This window comes from Polypterus senegalus, chromosome 10 (assembly GCF_016835505.1).
Source record: "Polypterus senegalus isolate Bchr_013 chromosome 10, ASM1683550v1, whole genome shotgun sequence".
Classification (NCBI taxonomy): Eukaryota; Metazoa; Chordata; class Cladistia; order Polypteriformes; family Polypteridae; genus Polypterus; species Polypterus senegalus.
Window position 1 is genome coordinate 170,295,528 of NC_053163.1, and position 18,622 is coordinate 170,314,149.

Genomic DNA, 18,622 nt, shown 5'->3' on the forward strand with positions numbered 1-18,622 from the left:
ATATAGAGATAGATATAGAGAGATATAAATAGATATAGATAGATATAGATGTATACTGTATGTGTGTGTTGATGTATTTGTGTGTATCATCCGGTTCACATTCAGTTGTCTCTTCTCGTGCCATTGGTGTTTCTTCACTGCATATCTTTTTTTTGTAGGGTGGCGTCCAGAACCTCAGAAATCCACAAAGAGTCTCACAAGTGCATTTCAAAGCCTCTGTGACCTTCACTTAATTTAAGCAGATTTGAGAATACTGCGCTGTGTTGATGTTGTTTTAATTGCCCTTTTAATTCCAGCTTTAATTTTCTATCAACCTAAACCTCTAAGTCTCGTTGAGAAGTTGCTTCTGATAGCTCAGCGTTGCCCATCTTGTATTAATAATTAATGTTCCTTTTGCTTGAGTGTAGCAGCTGCACAAATATTCAGTTCACTTAAGTAAATTCTGATAATGACTGACCACAGCTAACCTTAATAAAGGCATCAGGAAGGCAGAGCTGTCCTCCATATTCCCGGAGTATTTTCCTGTGGCTGAAACAAAAGTGTTCATTGAGTTCTTTGATTTGGATGCTCATTTTGCACTTTCAATTAATCATGTTTATTTTTCTAAACCTGCATTTTATTCTTTTTGCTTATCTATATAGCATTGGTGCACATCCATAATTTAAATAATTTGAATATTTGCCATTTACATTTTCTTTTCTGGGTGGCACGGTGGGTCAGTGGTAGCGCTGCTGCCTCACAGTTAGGAGACCTGAGTTCGCTTCCCGAGTCCTCCCTGCGTGGAGTTTGCATGTTCTCCCCGTGTTTGCATGGCTTTCCTCCCACAGTCCAAACATTGGCGATCCTAAATTGTCCCTAGTGTGTGCTTGGTGTGTTTGTGCCCTGCGGTGGGCTGGCACCCTGCCCGGGGTTTGTTCCTGTCTTGTGCCCTATGCTGGCCTGGACTGGCTCCAGCAGACCCCCGTGACCCTGTGTTACGATATAGCGGGTTGGACGATGGATGGATTTTGTAATTAGGCCCTGACTTTAGTCCACCCTTTTCTAAAAACACAAAATGAAGAGTTTTTTTTTTTCTTTTATCCAAATTTGGACATATAAAATGCTAAGTCTGTCGCACAAAAAGTTGCAAACCACTGGACCTTGAACCTTGATCTTTGGGCTTAATCGAAAACTTATGATGCGGCAGGCATAACAGGACCCAATTATTGGAGGTGCAGGATACCTTGGCCAAGTAATTGGGCTTGGGGTTCTTATCACACCGTGGCCAACAGGAAGAGAACAGCGGCAACATCTGCTGACAAAGAGGCAACATCTGCTAACAGTGAAGCACATTGCACAAGTTGACGGATCAGTTTCAACACAAATGCTTCACGAAAGAGGTGGCAGCACCCTTGTCAGAGGGACCTGGGCTGCTGCTGTGTTTTTTAAGAAGTGCATGAACCGACTTTCCTTCCAGTATTGGGGGGGTCCGAGTGTTTTCTAGTGTCAACTTGATGATCACTTAGTTAAGATGTTGTTCACAGGGTAAACTCCTACAAACACCCAGCCTGGAGTCCTTCCGGGAGTCTCATATGGAGACAATTTAGCGTTATTGATTCGCCTAACCTGCACCTCTTTGGGATGTGGAAGCTAAACCCTCGTGCACACACACGGAGAACATCAAGTTTCCACACAAGCAGCCCCAGCTACAGTTACGGCAGGTCAAACCTTAGAGGGCTTTTCAGCAAAGTAGCCAAATGTTGATGAAGGAAACTGCTGTGTATGCTTATTCCAGTGATAAATTTTACAAATCATTGTTTTAAAAATTGCACATTCATAAATCTCCGCTTGAGTTAATGAACCACAGACGTGGAATAGATCACCAAGTAGCGTGGTAGACATTAGGACTTTGGAGACTTTCAATCCTCAACTGAATGTTATTTTGGAGAATCTACATGAATATGATTGTTGAGCTTGTTGGGTCTGAATGGCCTGCTGTTGTCAAAATTGTTCTAATATTCTAATAGTGCTGTTTTGAAACTCAAAGCAGACCACCCTGAAGATATGATATCTAATGTGCTAGTGGCTGCAAAGAAATTTGCAGAAGCACAATCGGTATAGGTGACCACATAAATCGCGCTATGGGTCCTTCTCACGGAAAGCGGCGGTGCAGCCAAGCACGATGGCTGACAGGAATAGAGCGACAGTGACATCTGCTTACAGTGAAGCACATTGCATAGGCTGACTGACCGTTACCATTGCAAGTCAAACACTCTTGAGTGCAAAAGAAAGTCCAACATGACCAGATAATTGGAGGTGTGGGTCACATCTGCCATGTAATTTTGTTTCAGGTTCTTCTCACAGCAAGCCACAGCATGGCCAAGTGACACGGCTAACAGTTAAAGAACAGCAGCGTTGGCACACAGCATGGCTGGCAGGAAAAGAACAAGTAGGGTAGAGTCGACTCCAATGGGTGGTTCAGGTTGGTGGAGTCGACTCCAATGGATGGTTCAAGTCGGTGGCGTTGACTCGAATGGGTGGTTCAAGTGGTTGGAGTCGAGTCCAATGGGGGGTTCAGATCGATGGAGATGACTCCAATGGATGTCAATAAGAGTCTATAGCTGCAGTGCTCCACCTGGTTACACCACGATTAAGATTAGAAGAATTTGTCAATGATAACCTCCTTCGTCTTCTTCTTCGCTACAGTGGATCATCTTGTTCCATATCTTCCTGTCCTTTACATGTTGCTCTGTCATTGTCGATGATAACAATAATTTATAATAATACTTTTAAAGCCGGTGTCACACTTTGGGACTTTTTGTCACAGGGTATGTCAGATTTGCCGATTGCAGTCGCTGATCTCGTTGCTGCTCCATGTCAAATTACCTACACGACTGAAAATCGCAGCCCATGTCACATGTACTGACCAAACGCCAATCCTCCTGCCCAGTCATACCCGCACCTCTTTTCTGACAGCCAATAGCGTGTTGCCTGACAACGCTGCACTTTACAGAATTTTAACAGCTCAGAAGTCTCTGCCCCTTGTTCATTTTTTCCCATTCTGTTATGTTGTGTAAAACACAAGACATCAGACAGACGAGCTCCTCTCCTGCTTGTGAGGTTCAACACGCGCGTGTTGCTTATTCCTCAGCACTACTTTGTATCCATCAAACTTCAGGGGTGAACCCTCATTGGGCAGGTAAAGAGCGGCCACCACTCCGGCCGAAGAGAAACCCTTAACCAGTTAGGTTATCGTCACCATTTTTGATCTTTCTTTTACGGTGTATCGACTCTTACTAATCAGAACAAATTCATCGAGTGCACAAGGAGACCCCTCAATTAAATTACTAATTTCAAAAGAGCAAGAAGAGTTGCGGAGTGACGGACCTTCTGATGCTCTGAAGTAGCCACTGCAGTCTGAAGTTCTCTGCCAGCGTATGTGTGGAGCGGTTTCTTTTAATGCTAACGAGAATCAGAAACCTGTTTATTCTGAGCCTTCCTGTGCCATTCCAGATACGTTTAAAGTGGTTTGGCTGATGCTCTGTTTTAGCAGCTTTTTTTTCTGTGCTGATGTGCTACTTCACACTAAGTCAGCTTCACATCTCTCCAGGAAGTTGCTCATATTTTAAACTCAGAATTTCTCAACTTAGCAGATGGACGCCTTCAACACCCAAAGCTTTTAACTCCATTTTCTGGTGTTTTTCTTTGAAGGTTCATCTCCCATTATTTTCTTGTAACTTGGCAAACATACATTTGAATTAATTACTCTTTTCATCTTAAATCACCTTAGATGAATAGATAGATATGAAAGGCACTATATAATAGTTAGATGAAAGGCACTATATTTTACACATACAGATAGATATGAAAGGCACTATATAATAGTTAGATGAAAGGCACTATATAATAGTTAGATGAAAGGCACTATATTTTATAAATAGATAGATATGAAAGACACTATATAATAGATAGATGAAAGGCACTATATACTGGTCAGCCAGTTCTGATGAGGTTTCTCACACCATCACCCCCTGCTTCCTGTATCTGAGCCAGTTTTGTGCCCACCTACACACCACACCCTGGACTCCCACCTCTTTTCACGCCACTGAGTTGTGAAGGATTTCACTGCTGACATTAAAGGAGTGGCACGTCTCCTACGGATGAACAGCCAGCTCTGCCCTTTCTTCTGTTGTTCCTCTTGTGCTACGAGACCAGTCCAACCTGTCTTTGGCGTGGACCCCCAAGTACTTGCAGTAGTGTGCCACCCCAACACCCACTCCCTGTTGTTTTGCTTTTCAAGCTCCTGTCAGCTATGCTGGATATAAAAGTTAAGTCATAAAAACAGACTGACGAGTTTCATGTTTGTTGAAGATGGCGATCACCCCCTTCTCATGTTTAATGTGTTCTGCTGTTTAGATGCCACTCACCGATCACTAAGATGCCACTCTGAGAGCAGCTTCAATGACACTTTTTAAGTCTGAAATTGACTTCTAATGACTTCCCTTTTTTTAATTGGGAACAGGGAATCCACCTGGACGAGGTAGAAAAAGTGTCATGTGACCAAAATGTCAGCAATATAATGTGTGGCCTGTAGGGGGGCACCACTGAGCCCCAAACCCTCTGACACAATTGCACCACAGCAGTCCCAGTTCAACTAAAGCACTTTTCATTCTAACGATCCCTTCATAGGGGATTCTTTTGCTCACAATGCAGCACAATTCGTTCTCTTCTGTCTCTTCTTTGTCTTTTCCTGCACCCCCACGTTTGCTTTGAGTTGAGTGGGGGGTCTCTCTTATAACTCTGGACCTGGGCGTATTTCCAGTGCTTAATTTCTTGCCCCCAGAAAGCACTTGTGGGTCACCACGGTTCTTTGTAACATCAGTATCCAAGAGCTCCCCCTGGTGGTGCCCACAATACCCGACAGGGCACGCTGATGGGACCACAACTCCCATGCTGCCCTGCAGGTGTCCATAGCGCCACCCAGTGTATGCTGGGATGCTCTGCCCATAGCAGGTTAGTCTACCACTGTGCTGACCTTCCAGGTTCCCGAGTCCATCCCAGATGCCCCTCAGTGGTTATATGGATGCCATTCCTGATGTAGCTGATGTAACATCTTTCCACTTACGTGTCCTGCTGTGGAGAGGAGACATCACTCCCTCCCTGGCTTCCTGTTATCATCTTGGCCAAGTAGGGGTGTGGGATCCATAATGGCTGAGATCTGAGTTTGTTTGTGGTGCGGCACTTCACAGAGAGCATACAGGACAACGTAAATGAGCAGAGTTTATTAGTGTGGCCCTCTGTGTCACTTTTTCTCTTAAAGTAGTGTGTGAAACTTTTTTTCTGCCCCATATTACTGGTTCAGTTCAGTTGTCTTATTGAAGCATTTTTTTTTTTATTTTATTTTCTCTTTTTTTTCTCCTGATGTTCCAGGTTACAATGTTTCACAGCCTCAGGGTCGAGTGGAGGCTCTGGAGAGAAGCAACGTCACTTTAGTGTGCGTCTTGTCCAGTGAGACTCCACTGGGACCAGTGAGGTGGTATAAAGGTGCTGGCAGCGAGCGCACACACTTCTACTCAGCACTCCCCAAAGGAGGAGATAAGAATGACCCTAGAGTGAACTGGACAATGGAGAACCCCACTGTCAACTACAGCATCACAATAAGAGACCTCAGAGTCAGCGACACAGAAGAGTATTACTGTGAGAAATACACAAAGGCAGATGAGAACAAACCTAATGCTCCACCATACGCCACAGGACCGGGGGTCACCCTGACTGTGAGAGGTCTGCTGCCGTCTTTATCTTTTGATTTTTTTGAATGTGTGTTTTCACTTTTCTAACAGACTAAAGTGTTTTGATTGTGAGGAAGTAACTTTTTAGATTAAAGTGTTTAAGATTTCTTTGTTTTTTTTGTTTCTAGTGTTATTGTAATAAAATTACAATATCAGAGCTGACAGAGGCAGTGGGGGGTGTCATTTAAAAAAGTGAAAAGCACACTGGTAATTGATAGCATTTTGGGGGGGGCAGACTTTGAACCCCTCTAATGCGACACTCTGTGTGTGTAATGAGGGTCCTCAACTCCAAAACTTTAGCTATGGAGTCCCTTCATAATGTTGGGGACACAGACCCATTTTCTTTTTTGATTTTTTCCTCTCTGCTCCACAGTTTAAAATTACAAATCAAACAATTCATGCATTGTGTTTAAAGTAGACTTCAACAGGCAGTGTACATTTGAAATCTAGTTTAGATTTGACTATATTATATTAAATCTGGGTGGCGCAGTGGTAGCGCTGCTGCCTCAATTTAGGAGACCCGGGTTTACTTCCCAGGTCCTCCCTGCGTGGAGTTTGCATGTTCTCCCCGTGTCTGCGTGGGTTTCCTCCCACAGTCCAAAGACATGCAGGTTAGGTGCCTTGGCGATTCTAAATTGTGCTTGGTGTGTAGGTGTGGGTGTTTGTGTGCCCTGCGGTGGGCTGGCGCCCTGTCCAGGTTTTGTTTCCTGCCTTGTGCCCTGTGTTGGCTGGGATTGGCTCCAGCTGACCCCCGTGACCCTATAATTAGGATATAGCGGGTTGGATAATGGATGGATATTAAATCTCACTGTGAGCAAAGAGGAACCAAATTTCATTTCACTGAATGAATCTGTGAATCACAGAGCAGAGACGACAGTAATAATGGAAACATGCTGATATCAATGATGGTGTCATTGTACAGGGACAACAAATTGTAGTTATCACATATCCCCTTTGGGGTCCGGGCGCAGGGTCAGCTATTATACCTGACCCCTGAAGAAATTTCAGGTTAAGGTCCCAGCAGAGTAAAACCCCTTCTGGCGGCCAACCTGCCTGATAACACGGCAGACCTTCAGCCTCAGAGCCTCCACTAATAAAGATGATTTAACTTTAACATGTATGTAAGAAACAAAAAACATGACCGCGTCTTTGAATGATAGGAAAATTGTCCTTTAGTTACAATGAAAATCAAAAAATATAACTAAAACACGAACCTAATTTTGTACAGATTGATTGAAAATTCAAATACAGTGCCCTCCAAATGTTTGGGACAAAGACACAGTGGTCCTTCATCTCCCCCATCTGCTCCACAGTTTAAAGTGACAAACATCACAGACATCGTGACTAAAGTGCACATTGCAGAATTTCATTGATGGGAATTTGCAGACATTTCGGTCACACAACACTTTTTCTACCCAGTACCCCCCATTTCAGGGCACCATAATGTGTGGGACAATTGGCGTCACAGGTGTCTATGATTTCTCAGGTGGGTTTCATGGCTTCATCAGATACCTCAGCCTGCTTCTACCCTTTGGAGTCTGCAGTTGCCGTTGTTGAACATGAGGACAAGAGCTGTGCCAATGAAAGTCAAAGAAGCAATCATGAGACTGAAGAACAACAATAAAACTATTAGAGACATCGGGAGAACCTTAGGATGAACAAAATCAACTGTCTGGAATATCATGAAGAAGAAACACACTGGTGGGCTCAGTAATCACAAAGGGACTGGTTGGCCAAGGAAGCCCTCCACTGTTGATGACTGAAGAATCCTCAACTATAACAAAGAATAAGCACCCAACGCCTATCTGACAGATCAGAAACAGTCTTCATTAGGCTGATGCGTGTGTGTGTGTGTGTGTGTCAGAGACGACTATCAGCAGAAGACTTCATGAACACAAACTCAGAGGCCACACTGCAAGATACAAACCACAAAAACAGGATGGCGAGATTACAGTTTGTGAAAAAGGAGCCTGCAGAATTCTGGGTAAAGGTCACGTGGACAGACGAGACAAAGATGAATCTCATCAGAGTGACGGCGAGAGTAAAGTGTGGAGAGAAGGAACTGCCTGAGATCCAAAGCAGACCACCTCATCTGTTAAACATGGTGGTGCTGTTGGTGTTATGATTTTGGCATGTATGGCTGCCACAGGTCCTGCCTGGTGGAACTGCTGACCGCGTTATGATTTTGGCATGTATGGCTGCCACAGGTCCTGCCTGATGGAACTGCTGACGAAGTGGCACAGTGAATTCTGAGATGTAGACAATCATCTGATCTGCTCGAGTTCCAGTCAAGGCCTCCAAACTCACTGGACGGCGCTTCATCCTACAACAAGATAATGAGCGAAACATACTGCTGAGGCAACACAGGAGGTTATCAGAGCTAAAAAATGGAACATTCTGGAATAGAGAAGCCAGTCACCTGATTTCTAGTCCAACTGAGCAGACCTTCCATATGCTGAAGAAAAAAACATAAGGAGACAAGCCCACCTGAAACAAGCAGGAGCTGAAGATGGCTGCATTAGAGGATTGGCAGAGCATCACCTGAGAAGACCCCCTCAGCACCTGTGACGTCTGTGAATCACAGGCTACAAGCACTCATTGCATGCTGGGATATGTGACAACAGCTTTAATAGACCTGCCATTGCTGTGTCCCAAACGTTATGGTGCCCTGAAATGGGGGGGGTCTGCTCAGAAAAAGTGTCATGTGACTGAAATGTCAGCAAATCCCCTCCAATGAAAGTCTGTAATGTGCGCTTTAATTATTTCTGGATTGTTTGTTTGATTTGTAATTTTAAACTGTGGAGCATCAGAGGAAATGAAATTAAAGTCTGTGCCGCCATTATGGAGGGGGCTGTAAGAGAGCCGGGATTCCACCTTCAGTTCTTCTTAAATTATGAAGGAGCTTCATAGCCGGCACTTGTGTCTTCTGATCCCTCTGCACCCACACTCTGTCACTTTGTATGTCTGCCTGCTTATTTCTTTATTATTACAACAACTCTTCATTTTTATCCCCCCATTTGTGTCAGCCTGTTTCTAATATTAGTGCTTCCCATAGTGACAAACGTTTTGTTTTAAACATCTGATTTAATTTTTAAAACCACAACAGAGCAGCCAACGGTGTTCTCACCTGAATGCGTCTGTTCAGTGTGCCTATTGCTATTTCTTTTTAAGCGGAGGGTGGATGACGGTCTTCACTGCCATTAATGCTCTTTCCTTTCTTCCTTTAGCCCGTTCCCCTTCAAACATCTGACACATATGACTCTTATCACAAGTCACTTTCTCATCTTCCTCCACAGGAGTGCCCATCATCACCGGCCCAGCCAGCAGGGTGAAGGTGGGAAACGATCTCAACTTAACTTGTGAGGTCAACGGGGCCAGCAACATCACAGTCAAGTGGTTCAAAGATGAGCAGGAAGTGACCCCTGAGCTCAGAGATACATCGGGGGGAGGAAAATCAAGCAGAAGTGTCATCAGACTGACTCCAAAGATACAGGACATCAAGTCTGTCATCAGGTGTCAGGAGTCGGGACTCTCCGCTCAGAACCCTCTGGAGGACAAATTTCACTTGAAGGACGTCATTGCAGGTAAGAAGGCAGAGTCGGAGTTCAGAGTGAGGGTAGTAACTGGAGGTCTCCATGTTTCAATGGTACTTCTGAATGTTTGAAGGACCTGGCAATGGAGGATCACCCCAAGCGCCCAAGAGCTCCTCTGCTTCATCAGCTTTTTTTTTGTAATTTTATCAGTGTAAAGATGTGTACCCTTCATCCCATAAGAGGGACTGACGGTCTAGGAGAGCTAACAGAATATGAGGTCCGGTTCAAGAGACACTTTTTGGCTGGATCTGGTGAACCATCGCAGCTCATTCAGCCACCTTGCCCCTAACTTGTTGCTCATATTTTTACTTCTGTTAAACTGAGTTTTTCAGATCCTTTAAAGAAAGAGAAGTATGGCAACTTGGAGTAAATTGCATTTTAACAGAGCTATAGGAGCTGGTGGCACAGTGTCCTAGTGGACTCTTTAGCCAAACTCAAACTCTCTTCCCCAAAACAGACCATTTCTAACACTGTGAGGGATTCCTGGAATGAATAAGCTGGTTAGAGACCCGATCAGACGAACAAAGCTCACCAGTCCTGTCCATCCCCTGCCTCCAAAATAACATCAAGCCGAGTTCTGAGGGTCCCTAAAGTCCCATTCCTTGGTCACTTTTTTCCATTTATAAAGAAATACTTCCAAATGTTTGTGCGACATGTGCCCATCACAAGTTTCCAACTGTGTCCCCGTGTTCTAACTAACTTTAAAATACCAGCCTGGATCCACTCGACTATTTCCTTTATAATTTTAAACACTTCAATTATATCACCTCCTTAACTGTTATTTTAGTAACTGTGGTACCTATCTAAGATGGGTTGAAATTCAAGTCGTCAACATAGACGTCGGCGTTGACCTTTGCAGTGCCCCCTGTTTCTGTCACATGCCGATTTGTGATGGGGGTCAGTAAAAGCAGTGATACTGTCTGTGATGTGCCACCTGTTGGAAGGACAGAAACATAGCAATCAGACGGACACACAAATACACAAACACCCTTTTATTAAGGTGGATGAGCTGATTTCCATCTGTTCAGTAGTTACTCGATATCAGATGTGTTCTGTGTTAATGTTTGTATTGCAGTATGTCCGTCCAGTTGCCATGGCTCTGTTATATGATATTTGGTATGAGATTAGTAAAAGCAGTCGGTGATGCTCCATCTGCTGGATAACAGAGAAATAAATGAAATAATTCAATGCATAAAGGAATAAGCTACAAAATCATTTTTTTTCATGAAATGTTTATTTATGTTGGAACATGCAGTCAGGGGAGGCAGTCAGCATGAAATGTATAAAAAATAACAACAAACTAATAATGATTAAATAAAATAAATCTTCCCACTGGTCTGTGTTATAAATGTGTTTTCTGTATGATTCCAATGATTTTTTTATCATTTTTATAGTCAAAATTGCTGAATTTGCACATTTCCTGTTCAAATACAGGGGAGAAACTCGAGGTGTGGCAGCGATGAGCTTCAGCTCACCTCGGACTGCGCTCTCCCTCACACACTGATGGGTTGTTGCCGCATGTCTGTTGCTGTCTCTCTGTATGTCGCCTATATAAGGTTTGCAGACACGTTTATTATACACCCTGCAGTCTGGCTAATATCTTTAATGAATGTGTGTGACATATTTAGTATTGCTGATTGGACATAAAACTGCAGTGAAAAGGCACCAGGTGAGGCCGACAGTACTGTGCCTCCCTGAAGGGGGCGCATGTGAGCCCAACAGGTGCTCGTTGCTGCTGTTCTTCTACGCAGAGGTGCCGATAAGTTAGCAACATCAGAAAGTCAAGCACGCTGCAGTGCTCCACTTTATTTTAATTTTTTGTTCTGATTGACTGCCAAAATGAAAGATTAAGATTTTTAAGACTAAAGGAAAATAAGGAGAACTTTTACAAGAAAGTGACAGAGATTTTCGTGGAGAAGGATAGGCACGGACTTCATTTAAAATTAAAGGGAAGACCATAAACGGTTTTCAATTTTATAAAAAAATGGGATCAGACTAAGAAAAAAAAAAATATTAAAAAAAAAAATAAATAAATAAATAAAATATTCTTTTGTTTTTCTTGTTACCCTTTTGTTGAATAGTCTGCATTAAAAATGATTAAAGCATCAGAATTAAAAGCTTTTTAAATGAAACAACTAAATATTTCAATTAAAGTCAAAACTGAAATCTGCATTTTTTTTTTTGTACATCACTCTGTACTTACATTTTTATTGAATGAGTACGAATTGTGGAATTGCAACGGCAAATTTAGAACACATGGAGGGTGAGGAGCAAATGCGCTCCCTCCGCTATAAATGTAGCGTTCTTTCATAGGCAAATATGCCCTTACCTGTGTGTGTGTGTGTAAAGAATGAGATATGAAACATAACCAGTAGTCCATGTGCAGGCTGCCAACTGAATAGTCAAAAGCTACTCTTTGGGGTTCATATTTCTAAATCTGACTCTGAAGGAGTCACCAGCCATGAATGTTCACCACACGTCTCTGTATTTATCCTTGCTCATCATGTTGTCATTGTAAAATGTGACAATAAACAATGACCTAATTTTTTGGATTTTGTTCAAAATATTCCTTCATACGAGAGGGTGGTCACAGGCTAGAATAAGTCAACTCGTCAGAATGTGCAAGGAAATTTAAATTGCCTGTCTTAGCTATGGCAGCTGTTAGCATAACCTTTTGATTATTACTGCTGCGGTCTGTCTTTATAACTAACATGAGGACAACTTACTCGTCCCTATGTAGTCAAATGGATTCCGATTCTTAGAATGAGAAAAATACAATAAATCTGTGAAATTCAATCACATTTTTGTCTTTGACTTCTTGCAGTTTTACCTGGAGTGCCAGTCATCGAGAACCCAAAGCTGGTGCTGGGCGACTTGGTAAACATGACGTGCAAACTCAGCCTCGTCTACCCCAAAGATATAAAGGTGACCTGGACCTGGGACAAAACGTTTGAAAGCTCCCAGTCTCCGCATGCAGAAGAACACGAGGACGGCACCTTCACTGTCACCTCTGTGCTTTCATTCACTGTCAAGGAGGATATGAGGGGCACCCGGCTGACATGCCAGGCAGGATATGAGGGATTAACACCTGTGAGTGGCGCGGTGACACTGGGAGTCAGAGGTAAGGCTGGAATCCATAACTTTGCATTAGTTTTGGAATCGCACCTCTGAAAATCTCATCCACTTACTGTATATGCTCGCGTTTAAGTTCTCCCGCAGATAAGTTGGGGCTTAATTTACCCGTATAATTTCCGGTATTTTATAATGTAGGTTGTATGAGTCGAATGCAGAAAACTCATGGTCTAAGAGATTATAATACGCTAACGCCCACCTGAGAGAGTAACCGGGCACGCGGCCTTTTTTTTTTCTATGTATTGCACCCACGTGACCACACGGTGATACCCAAACTATTCCGAAGTGACGTTTGCACTGTTGTGTGTTTTTTGTATCTCACACTCTCATACACCTTTTATCGTAAGAACATCCCTTATCTACGATGGAGTGTTCGATGAGAAGAAAATATGAAGCTGGTTTTAAATTGAAAGTCGTTGAAGTGACAAAAGAAATTGGCAACTGCACTGATTGAAAAAAAATTCGATGTCTGAGAAACTGGTGCAATGTAAAAAAAATAAATTTAAATAAGTGTCGCATTTTGAACGGGCGTATAAGTCGGGGTCTGATTTTTATGATTGATTTTTCGGGTTTCAAGACCCAACTTATACTGCACCTCCTGGTAAGGTGAAACCAGTGCCCAAAAGGGGCCAGCAGCTCCTGCTGCAGAACCCCTGGTGGTGCCTGTGGAACCCCACAGAGCTGCACAGAACTCCAACCCCCATGAAGCACTGGGGGAGTCCAAGGCACCGCTGCAACCCAGGGAGGCTGCCACCAAGTGTTCGGGGGGACGTAGAGGGCAGCCCATGGGTGTTCCCCTGGATCCAATGCCAAAGGGGCATACTGGCTAGGCATTAGCCCCGGCCATCCCTCACAATATATATATATTGTGGTGGACGACCGGGTCCCATGCCCGGCCGGAATGCCCCTTTGGTATTGGATCCAGGGGAACACCCATGGGCTGCCCTCTATGTCCCCCCGAACACTTGGTGGCAGCCTCCCTGGGTTGCATCGAGGCCACAATTGAGGAGCACCGCCAGGGGGAGCTGCATGGCTTCCTGAGCCTGTCTGGGCTGTGTTGCAGCCTAATTAGGCCAATTAGCACCTGGAACACTTCCGGGTGGGGTATAAGAGGGGCCAACACCCACCACTCGAGGCCAGAGTTGGGAGGAAGAGGACGAAGTTGCCTGGGAGGAGTGGAGGGTGAAAATAATTTGTGCTTTTGTTTTGTTTGGTGTGCTTTTTGGACTGTGCTGTGGCTGAGGGACATGGGGAAGACGTGGCCTCTAGCTGAAGAAAAAATAAATTTATTTTGTTTTACACGTTCCTTCAGTTATAAGTCTGTGTCAGGTCGGGCGCCTATATAGCGCCTTTTCAATATTATATATATAAAGACTTTATTCTAGAGCAGGGGTGTCAAACTCCAGGCCTGGAGGGCCACAGTGGCTGCAGGTCTTCATTCTAAACCCTTTTCCTAATCAGTGACCAATTTTCACTGCTAATTAACTTCTTTTCCCTTTTTAAGGACTCAGTGCTCTGAATTGATTTCTTTCTTCATTAGGTGACAGACAAACAGAAATGAGATGTGAAACGAGCCAACAGATGACCAGCTAAATTGGGGTTACAAACTCCAAACTATTTCACTTGAATCACTTTCTTAATGAGAAGCCGATTCTTGCTGTTAACTAAACCCGTTATTTAATTCCATGGCTTGTTTCTACTCTCATGCTGCCACAGCAGACATTTCTAAAACTGTTGATATTCTGTTTTTTTCTAAGAACAATAAAAATGTTTTGGTGACCTGAGAGATCAACCTTACTGAGACCTTCACCTTTCTTTATTTTCAGATATTGTTGCACAGGTGAGCTGGTCATTTGGTGGCTAGTTTTGTGTCTATTATTTAGCTGCTAATTAAGGAAAAAGAAACAATGAATTGGCCTGAGTCAAGTTAATTGAAATTAAGGCAAAAGAAGTAAATTAGCTAAGAACTGGTCACTAATTAAGAAGATGGTTAGAATGAAAACCTGCAGCCACTGCGGCCATCCAGGACTGGAGTTCGACACCCGTGTTCTAGAAGATTCAACAGAGTGGGTCTTATGATAAAATGGGGGATCCGCTTACATTCAGGCAGCACAGGTGGCTGCACAGGAGTTTTATCAGTTGAACCAGAAAAGAAAACCGAGAAAAGTAAAGATTAGTAATGATTGCAGATTCACTGAAGATGTAGCATGGTAATTCTACGCAAATCTAGAGTACTAAGAGTAAAATTAAATTAAAGCTATAAAAAAGCAAAAGTTTAAAAAGTAGAATTTAGAGAGTTTCTTAAAATGTTCCACAGTGCTAGCCTGGTGAATCTCTATTGATAACGGATTCCAGATTTTTGGTGCATAATAGCAAAAGGCCACCTCACCACTTCTTGGAATTATAAGCAGGCCACTATTAGAAGATTTTAAAGATAATGACTTAGTGTTTGGGGGACAGGAACTCCAAGATACAGTATATGAAGGAGCAACATTATTTAAGCCTTTATAGACCATTATTAGTATTTTAAAGTTGATTCTAAAAGACACGGGTAACCAGTGTAATGACACTAAGATTGGTGTGATGTTCACAGATTTTCTTTTTCTGGTTAAAATTCTTCCTGGACTTACTGAAAATGACTGATGTCCATCTCAGGAGTGTATTACGGTAATCTTGCTGAGTTAAAAACAAAAGTGTGAATTAATTTTTCAACATCCTGCAGTGTCATAAGAGGTCATACTTTTGCAATGTTCCTTAAATGGAAAAATGCTGCCCAGTAATGATTGTTCTGTTTTGCTCACGTGTTGCACTTTTTCATTTTTTTCATTATTTTTTAGTGTTTGCTCAATTCTGAAGCTTCTCCAGGTCTTCTTGAATTATTTTTGCTGCCTCCTCCGTGTCTGCCTTTGCTCCAGTTTAGGTTCATCTGTGAATTTTACATGTTCACTAAGCACAATGGAATCAATATAAATATACGCCACTTCTCCTGTCACAAGATGTATAACACAGAGTCATAGTTTAAAATTTGGATTTCTAGCTGGCCATGAATTTCTGCAATCAACTTCAGAGAAACAATAAAGATCTCGCTGTGAGAATTCAATCAGGGAATCTCTTATTGGCAGTGGAATCTGATGACATTCATTTGCTTCACAGGACCACCTTCCATAAAGGGGCCACAGAACAGAGTTGACACTGGACAGACGGTCAGCTTCACTTGTGAGTCACTTGGTGACCAGGACACCAGCATCACATGGCTGAAAGGTGAGACGACTGTGTCTGGAGGGCAAAAGATGAGCTGGAGTAATGGGACCAGAAGTGAACTCAAAATGACTCTGTATAAGAATGACGTGAAATCCAGAATCTACTGCCAGATCCTGGGATACAGAGGAGGTTCGGTCCCATCAGACGCTCTCAACTTCAGCACCTTCATCTTGGGTAAGAATGTTATATTTTGATAGTGTGATGTGACACCACAGTCCAGCTCCAGAAATGGGGAAAAAAAGGCTTAGCTGTAGTGTGCATGGTTAAGCCCATGCACTTACCAAAGGAGGAAGGTAGTGTGGTGCATGTTGGCAACCATAGAGTGGGCCGTATAGGGCCTGATACACTTTGGGATGTGCCCCTGAGTGGAGCGGTGCAGAAGATGGAGATGCATGTGTGTGTGAAGGAGCGTGTGAATGTGAGTGAGATGGAGTTAAAAAGAGAAGTGATCACTATTAGGAGACACGCAGGAGGGTGAAGGTTCCAGTGTGTTAGTAATTGAGGGTGATGAGATATAACCTAGGATTGCATGAGGTTTCCTCGGATTGTTGCTTAAATCCATAGTGTGTGGTGCAGGGAAAGAAGATGTAAGATCGCTAAGAGTGTAAGCACGTATGGAGTGTGGAGGATCATGAGGTACCTATACATTTTGAAGAGCCTGAGGAACATAGAATTGCGTGCAGAATAAGAATGTGAAGGATGTGCAGAGCTTGAAGGATGTGAGGAGTATGAAAAGCTGGAGATCATCAGTGTGAGCAATGCAGCAGTGAGAATGAAGGAATGTGCTTTAACAAGCGGACTGGGTATTCAACCTTTGGGCTGGGTGGTCAAAAGGGCACAGAGATGGACTGCTTACCACGTATCATGAGGGAGTCTTCCTAGAACAAATGTGAAAGAAGGAAGGTTCACCAGGACAGTGCTTTCTGGGATTACCTCTACAAGCTGCATGATTTTTGGGAGAGATTTTGGGCTTGATTGACATCTATTTGAATTTTAAGAGGTTTTGTTTTTCCTATTTGAACATTTGGGCCTTATCTTGGCAAGCCAATGTAATTCTATTCTCTATGTGTTTGTATTTTGCTAATTGTTTCTTGATTATTTAAGAAACACCTCTGCATTTTTAACACATAACGAGTGGCACATTAAAAATAAAGACCACCACTTTTCACCACTTGTGCAGTGGTTGGTGTCTCTTGCTCTCCCACTGGAGCTCGGTCTGATAATCTAAAAGATGCCTCACCATGACCTCCACAAGGCACGGGACATCACACACACTTTCCATATTATACTTCAGAAAATTAGGAATGGACAAAGTGATGCAGGCATTAATAATCTAGGCAGTGGCACAAAGTTACACCACAGGTGACACACCTGAACGTGGGTAGGGCTGCCAACTCTCTTTCTATGGAAATGAAGACATTTGGGTCGAAAAATGAGGACTCTAGAGGATGCCTTTCCCTTTGATTCCATAATACACCTTTATACTGTCTTAATGATTTTTTTTTTATGATATAAACCTTTAGTAACAGTTTATCACTATAATTATGATATGATGGCCACAATCACAGTCACCGGGAAACTAATAACCCATTAAATATTTTTCTTAAATTAGCAGACTTCATTCCTTCCATTCTTATTGGGATATCTTAACTGTTGTAAACCACGTGGTAAATTAATTTCTAGGAAAATATAAATAATTTTCAATTTAGTTTATTTGCATTCATCTAAATTCTTTCATATTTTTCCACTGAAGCTATTTTTCTCAGTAAATCTGATGTAATCTGATAAAACGACGAGATTTGTCGTTCAAGTCGTCTGTCAACTTGTACTTTCTTTTCAGCCAAATGGGTATTCCTGAATTTATGTAAATGAAAGAATTATGAAAATATTATTAAATTATTTGAAGAAGTGATATATTACTTGATCAACTGATAACTAAAACCATATTGCATTTATATGACAGAATAAATGTGTAATTTTTTTTTTGATTAACTGAAACTTTAATAGTGGACTCATTCATTTCCAACTATAAATCAATTTTAGAACAACGGGTGCTAATAACAATATTTTCCATTAGACTACTCCAAAGCAGTACTTACTTGCACTTAAATATGACAGACTGTACCTAATGTATGAATTTTATTTGTTTGTTTAACCGAGCTGCTGAAAGAAGAATCGAAAATAAGATCTCACGTACAAAATGTGAAATTGCGATTTCGATTTTGAATAAATTCACTAAGTTACAGTGAATTAGGATTACAAATAATTAAGGAAAGGAGCAACATTTATAATGAACTGTCTACTCACCAAGAAAATAAAGCTGAATTCAAAAAATGAAGTGAAAAAGCCAAGTTGGACAGACAAGAGCCAAGAACTCGAAGGGTTGTTTCTATTCTCGTCAAAATCTGCGTTGTTTACTACCGGAACAGAAGTGAGGATTCTGGGAAAAAGTGTGTACTACTTCTGCAAATGCTGATTGGTGTATGGCTTTCAAATTTTACCAATGATAAGGATAAGTAGATTTTCAAATTTTAGGAGCCAAAATTCCGGACATTTTCAAAATTTGATAAAAATGAGGACATGTCTGGGGAAAATGAGAACAGTTGGCAGTCCTAAATGTCCCTTGACATTGCAATTCTGCTTTCTATTTGAAGTGGGAAATCAGAATTTCTGAGGTCCTAGTTGGTATTTTCAACTGGAATAAGCCCTTAAGTTGGATTTCCGACTCAGAAACACGTGGTGGGTCTGTCAAGCCCGAGTTTGTCCGACTTCAGATCATGACGTTAATCCAAAATAGCTACATACATCAGAAACTTTAATAAAAGCTGTAGCATTATACTGTTTATTACCATGTCTGTCTATTCGTGT

The 18,622-nt window shown here is 42.3% G+C and overlaps 1 protein-coding gene across 3 annotated transcripts in view; it reads left to right on the forward strand.

The window, feature by feature from the left end:
* Positions 1-18,622, forward strand: part of LOC120538048 (tyrosine-protein phosphatase non-receptor type substrate 1-like) — a 47,803-nt gene that overhangs the window by 21,819 nt on the left and 7,362 nt on the right. For all 3 annotated transcript variants that reach the window (XM_039767446.1, XM_039767447.1, XM_039767449.1), the window contains exons 3-6: positions 5,410-5,760; positions 9,065-9,352; positions 12,186-12,482; positions 15,647-15,928. In XM_039767446.1, coding sequence (XP_039623380.1) covers positions 5,410-5,760; positions 9,065-9,352; positions 12,186-12,482; positions 15,647-15,928 — 1,218 coding nt within the window. The remainder of the gene's footprint in view (positions 1-5,409; positions 5,761-9,064; positions 9,353-12,185; positions 12,483-15,646; positions 15,929-18,622) is intronic.